Source organism: Gymnoscopelus braueri, assembly GCF_963280865.1.
Source record: "Gymnoscopelus braueri genome assembly, chromosome: 1".
NCBI classification, from domain to species: domain Eukaryota; kingdom Metazoa; phylum Chordata; class Actinopteri; order Myctophiformes; family Myctophidae; genus Gymnoscopelus; species Gymnoscopelus braueri.
Genome location: NC_137603.1, coordinates 50,315,217 through 50,330,216, shown reverse-complemented (window position 1 = coordinate 50,330,216; position 15,000 = coordinate 50,315,217). Strand labels below are relative to the sequence as shown.

Here is a 15,000-nt window from a genome sequence, read left to right as displayed (position 1 = left end):
GCTATTATATACAAACAGATCCAACTTCCGACAAATCATTTTTATTGAGTAAAGAAGATATTACAAACTGCATAATTTAATCTACTTTCATTAAACCCGGTGAAGACCATTTCTTTTATGAATGTACATTTGACTAGAGCTGCTGCGGGTAAGAGCGCCCTCTACTGCTCAACCCTCCACTGCGCGCGCATCATCCTCTCATGTTTACAAACAGGAAACCCATCTATAGTACAGTACAGTATAATCCTACTATAAAATTAGGAAACCTCTGTCTGTCTGTCCTGTCTAAATCAAATTTTCTCCTTCGTGGGTTTAACCAATCGATGTGAACTTGCACAAGCTTTGACCATTGCCATATGAAGAGAGTGACGAAGCCCATTTTTCACTTCCCTCAAATTTAACCTGTTTATTTGTCTGACACAGCCAGGAGGATCAAATGAGTGGCACTCCTCTCCAAATGTGTGTAGGCATCTAGGCAACAAGAATAATTGGGGTTTTGCTGCAGTACACCAACATTACAGTAAATTTGAATCATAACATTATGGAAAACCTTTAATGGAATTCATCCCCTGAAATCCTTCATCAGTCTGAAGCGTAAACATAAACAGCTGCTTTCTGTTTTGTTATACAACAGAACTGAATATTCATTTTTAATTCAAATGAAACAAAATAGTTCAAATTTCTCACCAGACCTCTGTCCCAGAATAGAATGTACTTAAACACCTGGAGCACAAGGTGAGAAAAGGCTTGTGTATAATGCAGGAAGGCAGCCAATGGTCTGAATATCCGGCTTCCCTTACTGGGATTACTGAGCTGGGATTACCGGCCCTGCAGTGAACTGTGTTGGTACCAGGAACCAAGCTTTCTCTGTTCATTTTGAAGCCAATGTGGAAGTAATGATAATGCTGCAGTAGCCATTAATGGCGCAGCAGGTGGTGCGAATTCCCCTCCAGCGGCTGCAGAAAAACTTTCATTCCATCCACGTCAATGGGAATTTGACCGGACTTTACACTTGGTTTTATTACCGTATGGCTGCACAGCTGATGCTGCTGCACATGGCTTATGAAAGTGGTCCTCTCACTTTATTTATTTGTTTCAAGGACCCCCATAACTCTGAGAGTGTACAAATGGAACCACTATTTTCACTACTTTTGTGCGACACTCTTTTACGATGAAGTATGCCAGGGCATTAATTTATGAAAAAGAAAAACGTTGAAAGTTGAAATATGGAGACTCAAGGTTTCTGCCCGACAGCAATGATTTCCTAGAAACCCACCAGATTCAGTGCATTTAAAAGTCAAGCTGTAAGGGGTCTATGGTTAATATTCAGCAGGATAATCTGCCGTTTGTAGTTTTGTTGTGTTGAAATTCATGAATAAATGACTATCATTTACATATCTGCTTCCACGTGCGGAAGTGAGCGTTGATAATATTCAAATGATTTAATTAAGCAGTCGCTGCCAGCATCGATTCTTTGATAATATTATATGCCCATTACACAACTGGAAGCGGCATAGGATAGTATTCTGTGTGGATACTATAGATACTACATACTGTAGTATCTGTTGGGCTTCTTGCTTCCTCCTGGCATTTTTGGGCGGTGAAACCGCCCCTATAAGTGAGATTTGGAAAAATGTACATTTTCCTGCGCTGTGATCCGGGCCCAGGAAATTTGTAGAATTATCCTGCGCTGTGATTGGCCAATCAATTTGTTTTTTTCAAGTTATGGGTTTGTCCATCATAAAGAGTGTTTCAATAAATGTATTTATTTTTGGGCGGTGAAACCGCCCCTATAAGTGAGATTTGGAAAAATGTACAAATATCTTGGGCAGTGAAACCGGCCCTAAAAGTGAGGTTTGGAAATTTGTACAATTATCCTGCGCTGTGATTGGCCAATCACAATCTATTCAGGACTGTGATTGGCCAGTGTCACATGACACATGTGCATAGCCCTATATAAGCAACCATAACTTAAAAAAAACCAATTTATTGTTTTTTTTAAGTTATGGTTTTGTCCATCATAAAGTGTGTTTTACAAAAGATAAATGTATTTATCTTTTGTACATGATTGATCGACTCCATTCAGTATTGTGATTAGCTAGCAAGACACATGCTGACTGTCACGGTGTGGACTGGGTGGAACAGGGTAGGACCCAAACGCAGGACACGACAAAGAGAAAACGGGAAAACAAGGGCTTTACTTCAGTAAACGGGAACAGAACAATACAGAACCCTCAAACATAGAGGGAAAACACACAGGACAGGTAGCACACCAAACAATACAATGTCCAAGCACAGGGTACCGGCTGGGAGAGATTAATAAAGCAAAGTCATTAGGCACAAGGGCCACCAGCCGCGAGAGCCGCGGACAACAAAGGCTCAAAACTGACTCACAAACAGGCACAAAGTTAGTGACGAGAGGGGGGGCGGGGCCGGAGGAGAGGCGAAGCCCGAACTGTGACACTGACACTAAGTGGCTCTTTCAGATCAAAGCATATATATTGGTTGACTCCATTCAGTATTGTGGTTAGCTAGGAAGACACCGCCCACTTCACACAGGGTGTGATTTTTTTATTAGTTTTGACTTTTTTTGTGCTAAATAAATCAAATCTACAGTATGTGGAATCTATGCATTGATTCTATGTACTGTAGCTACAGTATGTCGTTCTTCACAACTTTTGTGCTTTGATTTTTTGGGACATTAGTATCCAAATAATTATTTAATTTGGAATTACTAACAACTTCCTCTTCCTATTTATTAGAAAAAGTTTGCCCTGATGCACCGATGGCTGAGTGATTCAGGCGTGTACCACATATAGGCTCTGATGCAGCCTGACAGCAAGTCCTGGGTTCGGTTCCGGAGCCCGGCGGACCTTTGCTGCGTGTCACTCCCCGACTCTCTCCCCTGTTTCCTGTCAATCTCCACTGTACTATCAAAATAAAGGCAGAGAAGCCCAAAGAATAAAAATATTAAAAATAGTTTTCCCAGATGCCCACTACTTTTTTTTTTTTTTTTTTTTTTAATCGATTTTTGTAACCCTATTTTTTACACCCAGTGCCAATTGTCTATGTAATCCTGGGCACTACCTTCCCTCTGCCAACCTAGGGAGGCCAGGGCCGAGCTCATGCCTCCTTCAATGCATGAGAGCCAACTGACCTTCTTGTCACCTGACAGGGGAGAGTTTCCCTGGTTGGACGTAGCGCGTGGAAGGAACACGTTATTCCAACCAGTTCCCTTCCCCTCCATCAGGCGCCCCGGCTGGCCAGGGGGAGGCAGTATAGTGACCAGGATTACTGCATGTTTTTGTGAGGGTACCTACCCTAGGAGACACGGGGAGAACATGCAAACTCCACACAGAAAGGCCCTTTCGCCAACCCCACCTAGGGTATGGGCACTGATGACACGGAGGAGAGAACACACCCCCAGCGCCCACAGCGTCCCCTGCGGGAATCGAACCCAGGACCTTCTAGCTGTGAGGCGACAGCACTACCGACTGTGCCACCGTGCCCCCCCAGATGCCCACTACTAATATTTTGTTCCCCTGTATGCCACTGTCAACATATCAATCTTTATAAAAAACGAAATGCCAGACATCCATGTTGTCAAGGTGAAGTACAAATATTGTCAGAATTGTAAATGTCAGCCTTTCCAGAACATCAGGCAAATATTCCAGAGGCTTTTCTGAGGGGAAATTTTAAAATGAACATAAAATGTAAATTTTGTTCGCTTGGTGGTCACAGGTTGTGTTTTTATGAGAGAATGGACTTTTTTGGTCTCCATTTCTATGTGATGCATTTCCATGCATTCCAGTACCCCAAATGAGTGCTCTGCCTGTTCAGAGACACGCACTATTGAGAGTTCCATCACATGGTTTTGGAAGCTGCCGCTTGTAATTCATCAAGACGCATTATTCTCTCTCTCTCTCTTTATCTCTCTCCCTCTCCCTCTCTCTCTCTCTCTCTCTCTCTCTCTCTCTCTCTCTCTCTCTCTCTCTCTCTCTCTCTCTCTCTCTCTACTCTCTTTTCTCCCTGATTGATGATAACGAGGTTGTTGGCTGAAACCGGTTCTTATCAACCGAACAAAATGGCTCCTAGCCGTGTGTGTGAGTGTGTGTGTTTTCTTCTGATTCTGTATTTGCTGCAGTCATCCATATGAACATATAACTGTGTGTGTGCGTGTGTGTGCGCGAGTGTGCGCTGTACTTTATGCACAGTATTTTATTTTGTGTGGGGGGTGAAAATGCCTTTGTGAATTTGCTAAATACATTTTCACTTCACAGCATATTTATAGCATATATACAGTATGAATGGATAGATAGATTGATAGAAAGAAAATAGTTTTATTGGCATCGATTTAAAAGCAATCAATGCACCTTAAAAGTGCAAACATGGGCCCGAACCGCTGTCCTAGCGGTCCGGGCACTTAGGCTCTAATGTAGCCTGACAGTGCATCATGGGTTCGAGTCCCGATCCCGACGATCTTTACTGCATGTCTTTCCCTAGCCTCGCGTGGGATCATTTTTTTTGCTCTGGCAGATTCTCTTGTCCCAGGCTAGTCTTTACCCATCTCTCTCCCTGTTTCCTGTCCATCTCCACTTAAACTATCAATAAACGCAGAAAAGCCCCAAAAATTCCAACATGGCTCAATCACAAAAAGCCAAAGCTTTTTTTCCCATTGTGGTACATTAAAACAATTAACACTCATCCAATAGAGCGACATGTGAAATGGTGCCTTCAGCAGCTTGTAAATACAGTCCACTATAAACACACTGTCTCTGTCAACTTTTCAAATGTGGAGGCTTTGACTGTCAAACAAATGAAAGCCGTTCAAATGCATAACCTCTCACTCTCTCTCTCTCTCTCTCTCTCTCTCTCTCTCTCTCTCTCTCTCTCTCAGGGTCCCATAGAGAATGACATTGTGATCCACGTTGCCCTTGTCGCAGAGAGCCAGAGGTATGTTGGTTTGTGTTAATGTGCATGGCATGCATATTGTATGTACATGCAGAGTATTTCAATGCTATGATGTCCATTGTCCACCATAAGGGGGACACTCATTGTTTTCTTAGTGCAATATGATCTGCTGCATCATTGTCGCCATCACTGCACCGCAAGTGATGAGCCCAGTTTTACACAAATTTAGGGTATTTGGATTCCCTGCTCTTCTTTTGAGACATTTACATCCTATGTCTATATTGGACATGACCTTTGACACGATCCTGTTTCTGGTTTGACACAAATCTCCTTTTAGATCATGTGGAGCTTGTCTGTAGTATCCTACTTTTGGTGTTCTGTTTTACATATTCATCATTCATTATGTTTATTTTGGTATTTACTTTATTTACTTTATTTGTTTATTTAGACAGGACAGAGCATATTAATGAACGTCACATGAACGTAAATACACCGGATTTAGCAAAGATGCTAATTTTCATCCGCAGTCCTCACACAAAACATAAAAACAGAAAAACAATAACATCAGAAAACAGACAAACGGTGAAATACAATTACATTACATCACATAGCCTAAAAAAACCTAAAATATGATCACAAATGGTTGCAGCTTTGGTTTTCAAGCAACCATCTTTTCACATTGAATTTAAAAGATGGAAATGTAGCACAATCCCTTATATGTAGAGGAAGGCCATTCCATGCTACACAACCCTGTACTGAGAGGACATTTTGACCGAAGGTTGTTTGCCGGTGCGGCACTTCACAATCTCCTCGAGTGGTTGCTCTGGTACTGATTCCTCTTTCAGGCTTCCTTTTAATGAATTCCCTTAGAGGGGGCGGGCACAGACCATGTAAGGTCTTGTATCTGACCCCAACCTGTTTGAACTTTTTGAAATTGTCGAAGCTAAAAAAATTGAGCCTCCTGAGTATGTTACAATGATGATAAGAGTGAGGCTTCCTGTCAAACACCTTGAGCGCACTTTTGTAGAGCTGTTCGATGGGTTTTAGGATCGTCACGCCTGTGCAAGACCAGTTTGTAAAACAGTACTCAATGTGTGATAGGATCATACAGTGAAGATACGATCTGGCAGCTCCAACTGTCAGGAAGGGTCTAATTTGTTTAAAATTTTGAAGGTTGAATTTAATCGTATTTGTGACTTTCTTCACATGTTTTTTAAAAGTTAGGGTTGAGTCTAGTATGACTCCGAGGTACTTGAACTCTGGGACAAGTTCAAGTTCCTCCCCACCCAGAAACACATTTGAGGACTCCAACACAACTGGTCTTTTGGAGAAGGCCATGCAGACTGTCTTTTTGGCATTCAGGAGCAGACATGAATCTATAAGCCAGTCTTGAATGCTTGTCAGAGCTGAGGTTAAGATTATTGACACCTCTGCATAGCTTTTACCATGGGCAAGTACAACGGCATCATCTGCATACATCTGGACGTGTAGATTATTACATACTTCAGGTAGGTCATTTATGTACAGTGAGAACAGAATTGGACCTAGTATTGAGCCCTGGGGGACACCGACCGAACAGGTGTGGTAGGGGGATTTAACACTGTTTACACTTACACACTGTTTTCTGGTGGATAGATAGGAACTAAACCATTGTATAGCTTCTGGGGAAAAATTAAAATGTGTTAATTTGGACAGGAGGACCTGGTGACAGACGGTGTCAAACGCCTTCTTGAAGTCCAGGAACACCGCCATTGCACAGGGAGCTCTGTCCAAAGCACATTTAAATTTTTCTATGAATAGGCAGTTTGCTGATTCAGTGGAGTGAAAGGCCCGAAACCCAAACTGCATGGGATGCAGTGGGGTGTGGCCTTTGTCTAGATGTTTGATGATAGATTTGACAATCCACTTTTCAGCCACCTTTGATATAACTGGTAGGATGCTTATGGGTCTATAATTTGATATTTCAGTTTTAGCGCCAGATTTGTAGATTGGTGTTATTACCGCAACTTTCCATTGAGGAGGAACAGTGCGTTGTCTGATGGACAGATTTACCAGATGTGTGATCGGTGCCACCAGAGCATCTGCATTTGTTTTTAAAAAGTTTGTATCGAGCCGAGTATGTAGGGCCTGCTGTTGTACACCGTTGGTCAAACGTTGTAGAGAATGCACAGCCTCATGTTATAAATGCAGACGTTGCTGCTTTTTTTTTTACAACATTAGGCTAATAAACACACAAAAGGTGTTGTTTACTTCTTATTATTTGATTTATTGATACCATATTAAAGTTAATGCAGCCAATATAAGTTTTCATCACGGCAGATCAGCTTATTATTTTGGGAAGTTTGACATGCCAACATTATATGCTATATTAACTCCATCCTGAGATGTATAACAGAGTCCTCCCGGTGGGGGCTCCTCACTGGCAGGTGAGCCAGTAGGATACAATAGTACGTCTTCCTGGTGGGTGCCCCTCGCTTGCACGTGAGCTAGGAGGGTACATCAGTACGTTCTCCTGGTGGGGGCTCCTCACTTGCAGGTCAGCCAGTAGGATATAATAGTACGTCTTCCCGGTGGGGGCTCCTCACTGGCAGGTGACCAGATACGGTTACAATAGCAGTGGCAACACATACATGTGTAGGCAGGGTTAATTGGCATAACAACAACATAAAAAAGTGGTGAACATAATTGTCTCCTCTTTAAAAAACAACAACAAGGTTTTCAATTCCTGAGCAACAGTGGGGGCTGTCAACTCGGAAAACATTTAAGAGAGAAAGTTAATTGCTATTATAGGTGAGGTGAGCTTATTGTAAGTTGCCTACAATTTAACTTCAGGGTGTGTGTGTGTGTGTGTGTGTGTGTGCGTGTGCGTGTGCGTGTGCGTGCGCACACGCCTGTGTATGTATAGATTGCAGGTATTTCTGAACACCTATGGCATTCAGACGCAGACGCCCCAGCAGGTGGAACCCATCCAGATCTGGCCTCAGAAGGAGCTGGTCAAGGTACAGTAATACGTGATCTAACACAGTGGTTCTCAAATGTTTGGATTTCAAGAATCCCCATAACTCTGAGAGCGTACAAATGGAAGTGATTTAACCCATTGAGACCTGAAGCCGATTCTACATGTCTCCTAAATCTCAACAGTTTTCTGAAAAACGTATGTTTCTATATCAGCGGTGCTCAATCTTTTTCATGTCCAGGACCCCCAAAATGATATGTATTTGGCCGCGGACCCCCATCAAAATATTTTGTTCCAGGGACCCCCTGAAGCAAAGATTTTAGTTAAAAATGTTCGCTTAAAAAAAATATATATTCATAGATTTGCACATATTTTCACGATTTTTCAAAAATAGCAGATCTACAAGCTCGTAGCGCGGCACTCGGTGCCGCGCTATGAGCTTGTATATCTGCTATTTTTGAATAGCTCAAAGTGTAAAATAATGCTTTTTAGCTCAAATCTAAAAATGACACAGTTCCAGGTCTTAATGGGTTAAACACATATTAAGAATCTTCAGATACTTTGTCTATCGTTCACCTAAAAGTCAGAGCTGAAATCGGATGTATATGTAATTCCAATGTAAATACACAAAGAATGCATAAATAACAAGCCAGGTAAAATAGTCCATTATTTCACAAGAGAGCGAAGGATTAGCAATCACATGTAATACTTGAACAAAGGTCAAAGGTCATGCTTATTGTCACAATCCTGTAGGCCTGTCCCCGACTAAGGATTTGTTTAGTCGACTCTAATTGGCGACTAATTGCCAATAGTCGACTGGCAGTCGACTAATAATTTTTTTTTTTTTTTTTTTTTTTTTTTTTCGACTAGAGTCGACTAAGAGACACTTAGTCGACTCGGACCCCCCGCGACTAACCAGTCGACTTAGTCGAGGTCAGGCCTACAATCCTGTTACACATCTTCACTGTCGGGCAGAAACCTTCCATTTATTTAAAAAATAATATTTAGAAATTAATGTTCTATTTTATACTTCGTCATATGACAGTGTCGTGCGGAAATAGACAATCTTTTCTAAAAAATTAACCAATAAAAAGTATTAACACAAGCTGTTGTGACTAAATAATAACTACTTTTGATCCTTTGGAACACACGTTCTTTAAAAAGAAAAAAATCCAATTTACTGAAAAGTAATGTTTTTTTTGACATACAAGGTTTCCACCCGACAGAGGGTGGGAAACACTTAGGCCAACAAAAGTCCAACACATTATTGTAATGAAGAGTCCTGTTGTGTCTATTATGTGTGACAATAGCACTCCTGTAGCAAGGTTAGGCGTGGCCTGTTGCACAATTTGCACAAATCAGTTGGACAGTTGCTTAGATTGGCTTACAGCAGCCTATCTATCAGCATGCCACCAAAGCTCGGCTCAGTCAACCCATCTGCATGTCAATCAGAGATATCCTGCTATTAAGATTTCCTCTTGATTACACCATCAGTCAAAGTGAGACTCCTGTTGGTTGAGTGATTGATTAATGCGACGGTGATTGCTCATGTTGATTGATCAACTGACTGGCAGATCGGTCGATCGTCACTCTCTCCGGTGACGTGCTTCTGTGGATGGTTCAGTCTGTAGTTTAAGAACCACACCAGTGGTTCTTAAAGTGGGGTATGGGGACCCCTAGGGGTCCTTGAAGGGGTTCCAACTGGGTCCCCAGCAAAATTGTTTGATAGCATCAAATTCAATTGAGCCACTTTAACTTTAGATATTAACACATTGAATGCCAATCGCGTAGATCTACGCGAACCTATTTAAAGCCGCAGCGTGCCAGTCGCGTAGATCTACGCGAACCGCCGATTCCCATTGAAAGTGCCCCAGGTGCACTTTCCGAATTTTTTTGATCCATTTCCGTTTCCGGTTTCCGGTCGGAAACAGAATTATTCGGGTTCCGTTTTTTTCGATCGTATCCGCTTCCTGTCTGGGATCCTGTTTAAAACTCGATTTTCTCGGTTGTTGTTTTTCTCCTCGCTGATCACTGTTTAACGTTGATCGGCTGTATCTTCAAGATGGCGGCTCGCATTTGGAAACTGTTTTCGCTGGCCGTTTCTCACGGATCCGCTGTGTGTTTAGAACCAAATGAACGCGCACTTTTAACTTATTTAGCGAGGTCTGTGGCGACATCAAAAAAACAAAAAAACAACAATAAAACGCTGGCACTGGTGAGTACATTATGAGATTAAACTCTGGCATGGAATGTGTTAAGAGGAAGCCAAAGTTGTCAATTGCTCCAAAAGGTCTCATGGTATAGACTAGAGTGCATAATTTTGGCCGTAACCAGCTCACATTGTTTTGGCCTATATTTCTTGCACAGGTACAGTAGGTCGTAGATTCTAATTTGGATCAGCCATGACGCGTTCTTTTTTTCTGCAGCCCCATTCAGCTTAGTTCCGGGAAGGACGTCCTGTGATTGGCCTGTAGTCACTTTGATTGGCAGTTGTGCCTTGTGAGACTTCTGCTCGCCGTTTTTAAATGTTTGCCTAACGTCGTGAAATTATCAGTTTGGAATCTAATGTGGCGAAATTATGCCTAAACCTAACCCTAACCTCACAAAAACTATGCCTAAACCTAACCCAATAAAATTATTTGTGACGCATTTTAGATAAGGAAAATACGTTGGGAGTGGGGATCGATCCCATGTAGTTGTGACTGGAAGTCTAATGCTTATCACGGCATGCCACCAAGGCAGCTGGCTTAAGGAGTTATTTGAATGTGACTCATTCCCTTTTTGGTAGGAAGGGGGGGCGGTCTCGTTCTTGCATTCTGCCAATCGGCAAGCAGTATTATAAGCTGTAGTTACATATCACACAGATATGCGCTACATGATGCGCCCCTTTCCCGTTGCTCTTGTTATTGCTGCGTCGCTTCTGACTTGAGCAGGTACAGTGCTAGCAGACTGCAGGAGAGTGCAGTCAAGTGGGATCAAGGTGTTTCTAAAGACAGCAGTACAGGAGGATGAGAAACACTTTGCTTCAAAAGCACTTTGGTTGAACATGATCATTTTCACACTGCTGCTGTATGTATCTTTGAATCATTGATGGTTTTTCAGTTGGGGATTTCATAGCAGATTATTTTTTTTAAAACAACATTATTTGAATGATTTTGATTTGATTGTTTTAATTGCTTGCAACCGTCATACACAGAAGGTTAAAAGACAATCGAGGATTAAAAAAACACAGTAAAGTCATAAACTTAATACTACTGTGGTCCCCCTTACACAGAATTGACAACCATAGACAAATATAGATAAAAAATGATAGCAATAAAGTGAAACTGTGACACTGAAGTACAATAAGGCAATACATTAGGAGCTAATTCATAATCAGTCTGCTACCCTCCCAAGTAGCCTTATTTAGTAGCCAGATTTAGTTACCTTTAAAAGTGTGGCTAGGACTTAAAGGGATTGTAGGCAACATTAAGCCTACATTTTAAGAATATTTATATATATATATTTTGCATTGTTCCCCTCTATCAGCCACTATATAATGATGCTGGGGTGTTTTCCTGCATTGAAACACAGTCCTCTTTCTGAAATCCGTATTTTCCCTACTATTTATGTTTGTCCGGGACGTAAATGCATGGACGCGCATGTGCGCGTCCGTGCGCGTCCGTGCCCGTGTGAACTGTTCGGGTGAAACCGAATGGGACCGAGTGCAGCCGACAAAAATGGAACGAGCCGCCATTGTTTTCTCTGTTTGCAGTTTCAACTTTTTACTTTCGGTTTTAAAACGCTCTCAAACTTCTTTTTTGAGGCACGGAATTTACTTTTAAGATATCGTTTGGATAGAATTTAGTTGTTTAACTTCATATATGTGGTCAATTTATCATGAAAGAGCCTATTTAAAAATAAAAATTCAGAGAACCGGCAGGGGTGGGCAGTGACACGCATTGTATCCGAATAAAGCAACCTATTTTCGGCATGGCCCGTTTAGAAGTCCCCCCTGCGTCACCTAAATATGCACCTAAATATCATTGCTGTCGGGCAGACACCTCTTATCCAGTGGCGTAACGGAGGGGTAGCAAGTGATGCGGTGCGGGGGGGCCACCAGCAGGTGGGGCCCCACCTGCGCTGATACAAATATTTTTTCAGCAAAAAAAAGGAAAAAGGTTGATTTATATTGGTCAAATAGAACCGAATTAGACCGAATTAGACCCGAATTAGACCCTAAAAATTTCTGCTGCGCGCGCGTGCATGTACGTGAAACTCCCGCGGGGAGGCCCCGCGATTCTGCGTTACGCCACTGCTCTTATCTCTTTATTTCAACTTTTCTCATATTTTCGTAAATTAACGCCCTACTCCATCATACCAGTGTCGCACACAAGTAGTGAGAATAGCAGCTCTAGAAGCTCACAACGCTCATAACAATTTTGGACATAATGAGGTTTCCACCCGACGGCAACGATACACGAAAGATCATTTTACTGATCATATTTTTTAATTCAAAGAGGCCTAAATTTGGTCGCATACCATTTAAGAATAAAGAGAGCATACCATTTAAGAATAAAGCTACCGGGGTAAATGACGGCGAACACATAGGAAACGACGTGTCAACATAAGGTATTCTGGCGTTACGCCTGCCTACTGTCAAATCTATTCACCCCCCCCCCACTCCACTGTGTTTTGGTTCTGTCTCCTTCTGTTCTGTGACGCTAATGCCTGATTCATACTTGGTTTGCGCGGCTGTCCGTGTCGCACATCGGCGGCGCCCGGCTAAGTAGAAATCTGGCTTAGAAGCTGACGAGATGGATCGTGCCGTTGTGAGTCAGAGGGGCAGTGTGTGTTGAATATTAAAATCCCACAAGCAAGCAGCCAGACGGGCCCCTTCCTTTTCCTTCCTCGAGAGAGACCCTCCGACGAGTTGGAGTGGCTTCCGGCGCCTCGGAGCTTCAAGCTGCGTTCGCTCACACTTCCCCCGTCAGCTGCGCTGATTGTGTTGACAACAGCTGCCTGACAACGAACGGAGCAGCAATTATCTCCCGTAACGTGTTAGCACATCCCAGACCCCCCCCCCCCTGACATGCATACCCCCCATCCCCACCCTGACACGCATGTATTACGCTCTCCATACAGTAGATCACCGTCCGTGTCGAGTAGCTGTCGCCCTCTTTGTTTCTCATCTCTGATCATCTGTATAATTCTCTCTCAAACCTTTTTTCTTTTCCCCCACCGAGCTGAGCTGCCACATTTCACGCTCGTAAGTGATACGAAGAAGTGGCAACGCATTCCTGCACTTGGTATTATTAGCTTGATTTACGCTGCCGTTTTGAATACACCAAGTCAAAAGATCCAAGGCAGTTTACTGGAAAAAAAATGTATAACTTTTTTTCAGGCCAGCTGAGAGAAAGAGATAAGCAGGGACCCCCCACTACATATTGTATAAAATGTTGCAGATTAAACTTTTTTCAAATATCTCATAGATAGCTTCATAGACTTCATAGACAGCACTATCATCAGTGTTGTGTAAATTCTTTGTTAGTTTTTTTTGTTTACTCGTGATCTTTTCTGTGTTGCATTCATGTTAATATGTATTTTCAGCCATTTGATGTGTTAATTAACCCTGGTGTCTCTATTTTGTGCATATCATTTTAAGATGAAAAAATAGCAGATCTACAAGCTCACAAACACGATACCACGCAGCTTGAGATTGTAGATTGGCTATCCTTAATAGCCCAAAGTACAAAACAGGCTTAACCCAGAGTGTAGAAATGGCACCAAATACACATTTAAGCTGACTGCACTGTGGTCAGATGAAAAGAAGCTTTGATTGGCTTAGCCTCTTCTCTTGTTCATTGGTATTCTGCTGACTGGGTGTGCAGGGTGCAGAGGGTCCATCCGTTAGGGTCTCGTCCTTGTGGCTCGGGGGGGTGCACTGGGCTTTGTCACAAACTCTTAATTTCCAATTAGCACATTGCCACATTCTGCTCCGTGCTTTTATTTTCTTCCCACATACTGCTCTGCTAATTGGCCCCGGTCCTCTGCTGCTATCTCTTTTTATTATGGACATAATTGCGTGGCTTTTTCCACAATACGGGAGGGAGGGAGGGAGGGAGGGACTGCTGGCGCACTGTGTGGGATACAGCACCACGTCATGGTCAACAGGGGGTACTGCAGCATGAATGCGGCAGAGTAAATGCTTTGATAGACAGCTTCCCTGCTCCTCCTGTCTTTTTACTCCGACATCAATAAAAAAGACAGGAGGAGCAGGGAAGCTGTCATTGATTGGATAGCTGCTGAGGTATTTAAAGCTGGTATTTTCAAGCCAGCACAAAATGACACGTAGTGTGGCTACACGCATACACACACACACACACACACACACACACACACACACACACACACACACACACACACACACACACACACACACACACACACACACACACACACACACACACACACACACACACACACACACACACACACACAGGTCTATATATTACTATACTTGTGAGGACTTGAACATGTTAGGTCAGTGAATTTAGGAGTGCATTTCTAACCCTAACCCTAAAGCCGATCTACAAGCTCACAACGTGTCGCACTGCGACGCGTTGTGAGGTTGTAGATCTGTTATATTTGGCGCACGACACTCAGCCATAACTCCAATCCTAACCCCTAAACCTAACCTCTAAATATCCATTAGAACCATTTATCTTGTGAGGACCAGGAAAATGGTCCTCACAATATATCTGTTTATCAAAATGTACTAAACTTGTGGGGACATTTGGTACTCAGAAGTATAGTAATGCTCTCACTCACACACACACACACACACACACACACACACACACACACACACACACAGTCAGTCACACACACACACACACACACACACACACACACACACACACACACACACACACACACACACACACACACACACACACACACACACACACACACACACACACACACACACACACATTCAAAGCTCATACAGCTAAAGTGAGCGTGACTCGCCAGGTCTGTGGAATCAATGTCCATTTTGTGAGGCTTCACATTTTTGCAGCTGCTGTGTTCTGCTAACAGGCAAGCTGCGGTCACAATCATTTTTGTTTCCATTGTCACATAATGTTTAAGAT

The 15,000-nt window shown here is 42.7% G+C and overlaps 1 protein-coding gene across 3 annotated transcripts in view; it reads left to right on the top strand.

The window, feature by feature from the left end:
* Positions 1 to 15,000, top strand: part of phkb (phosphorylase kinase, beta) — a 156,036-nt gene that overhangs the window by 98,319 nt on the left and 42,717 nt on the right. For all 3 annotated transcript variants that reach the window (XM_080440007.1, XM_080440008.1, XM_080440009.1), the window contains 2 exons: positions 4,898 to 4,953; positions 7,817 to 7,910. In XM_080440007.1, coding sequence (XP_080296133.1) covers positions 4,898 to 4,953; positions 7,817 to 7,910 — 150 coding nt within the window. The remainder of the gene's footprint in view (positions 1 to 4,897; positions 4,954 to 7,816; positions 7,911 to 15,000) is intronic.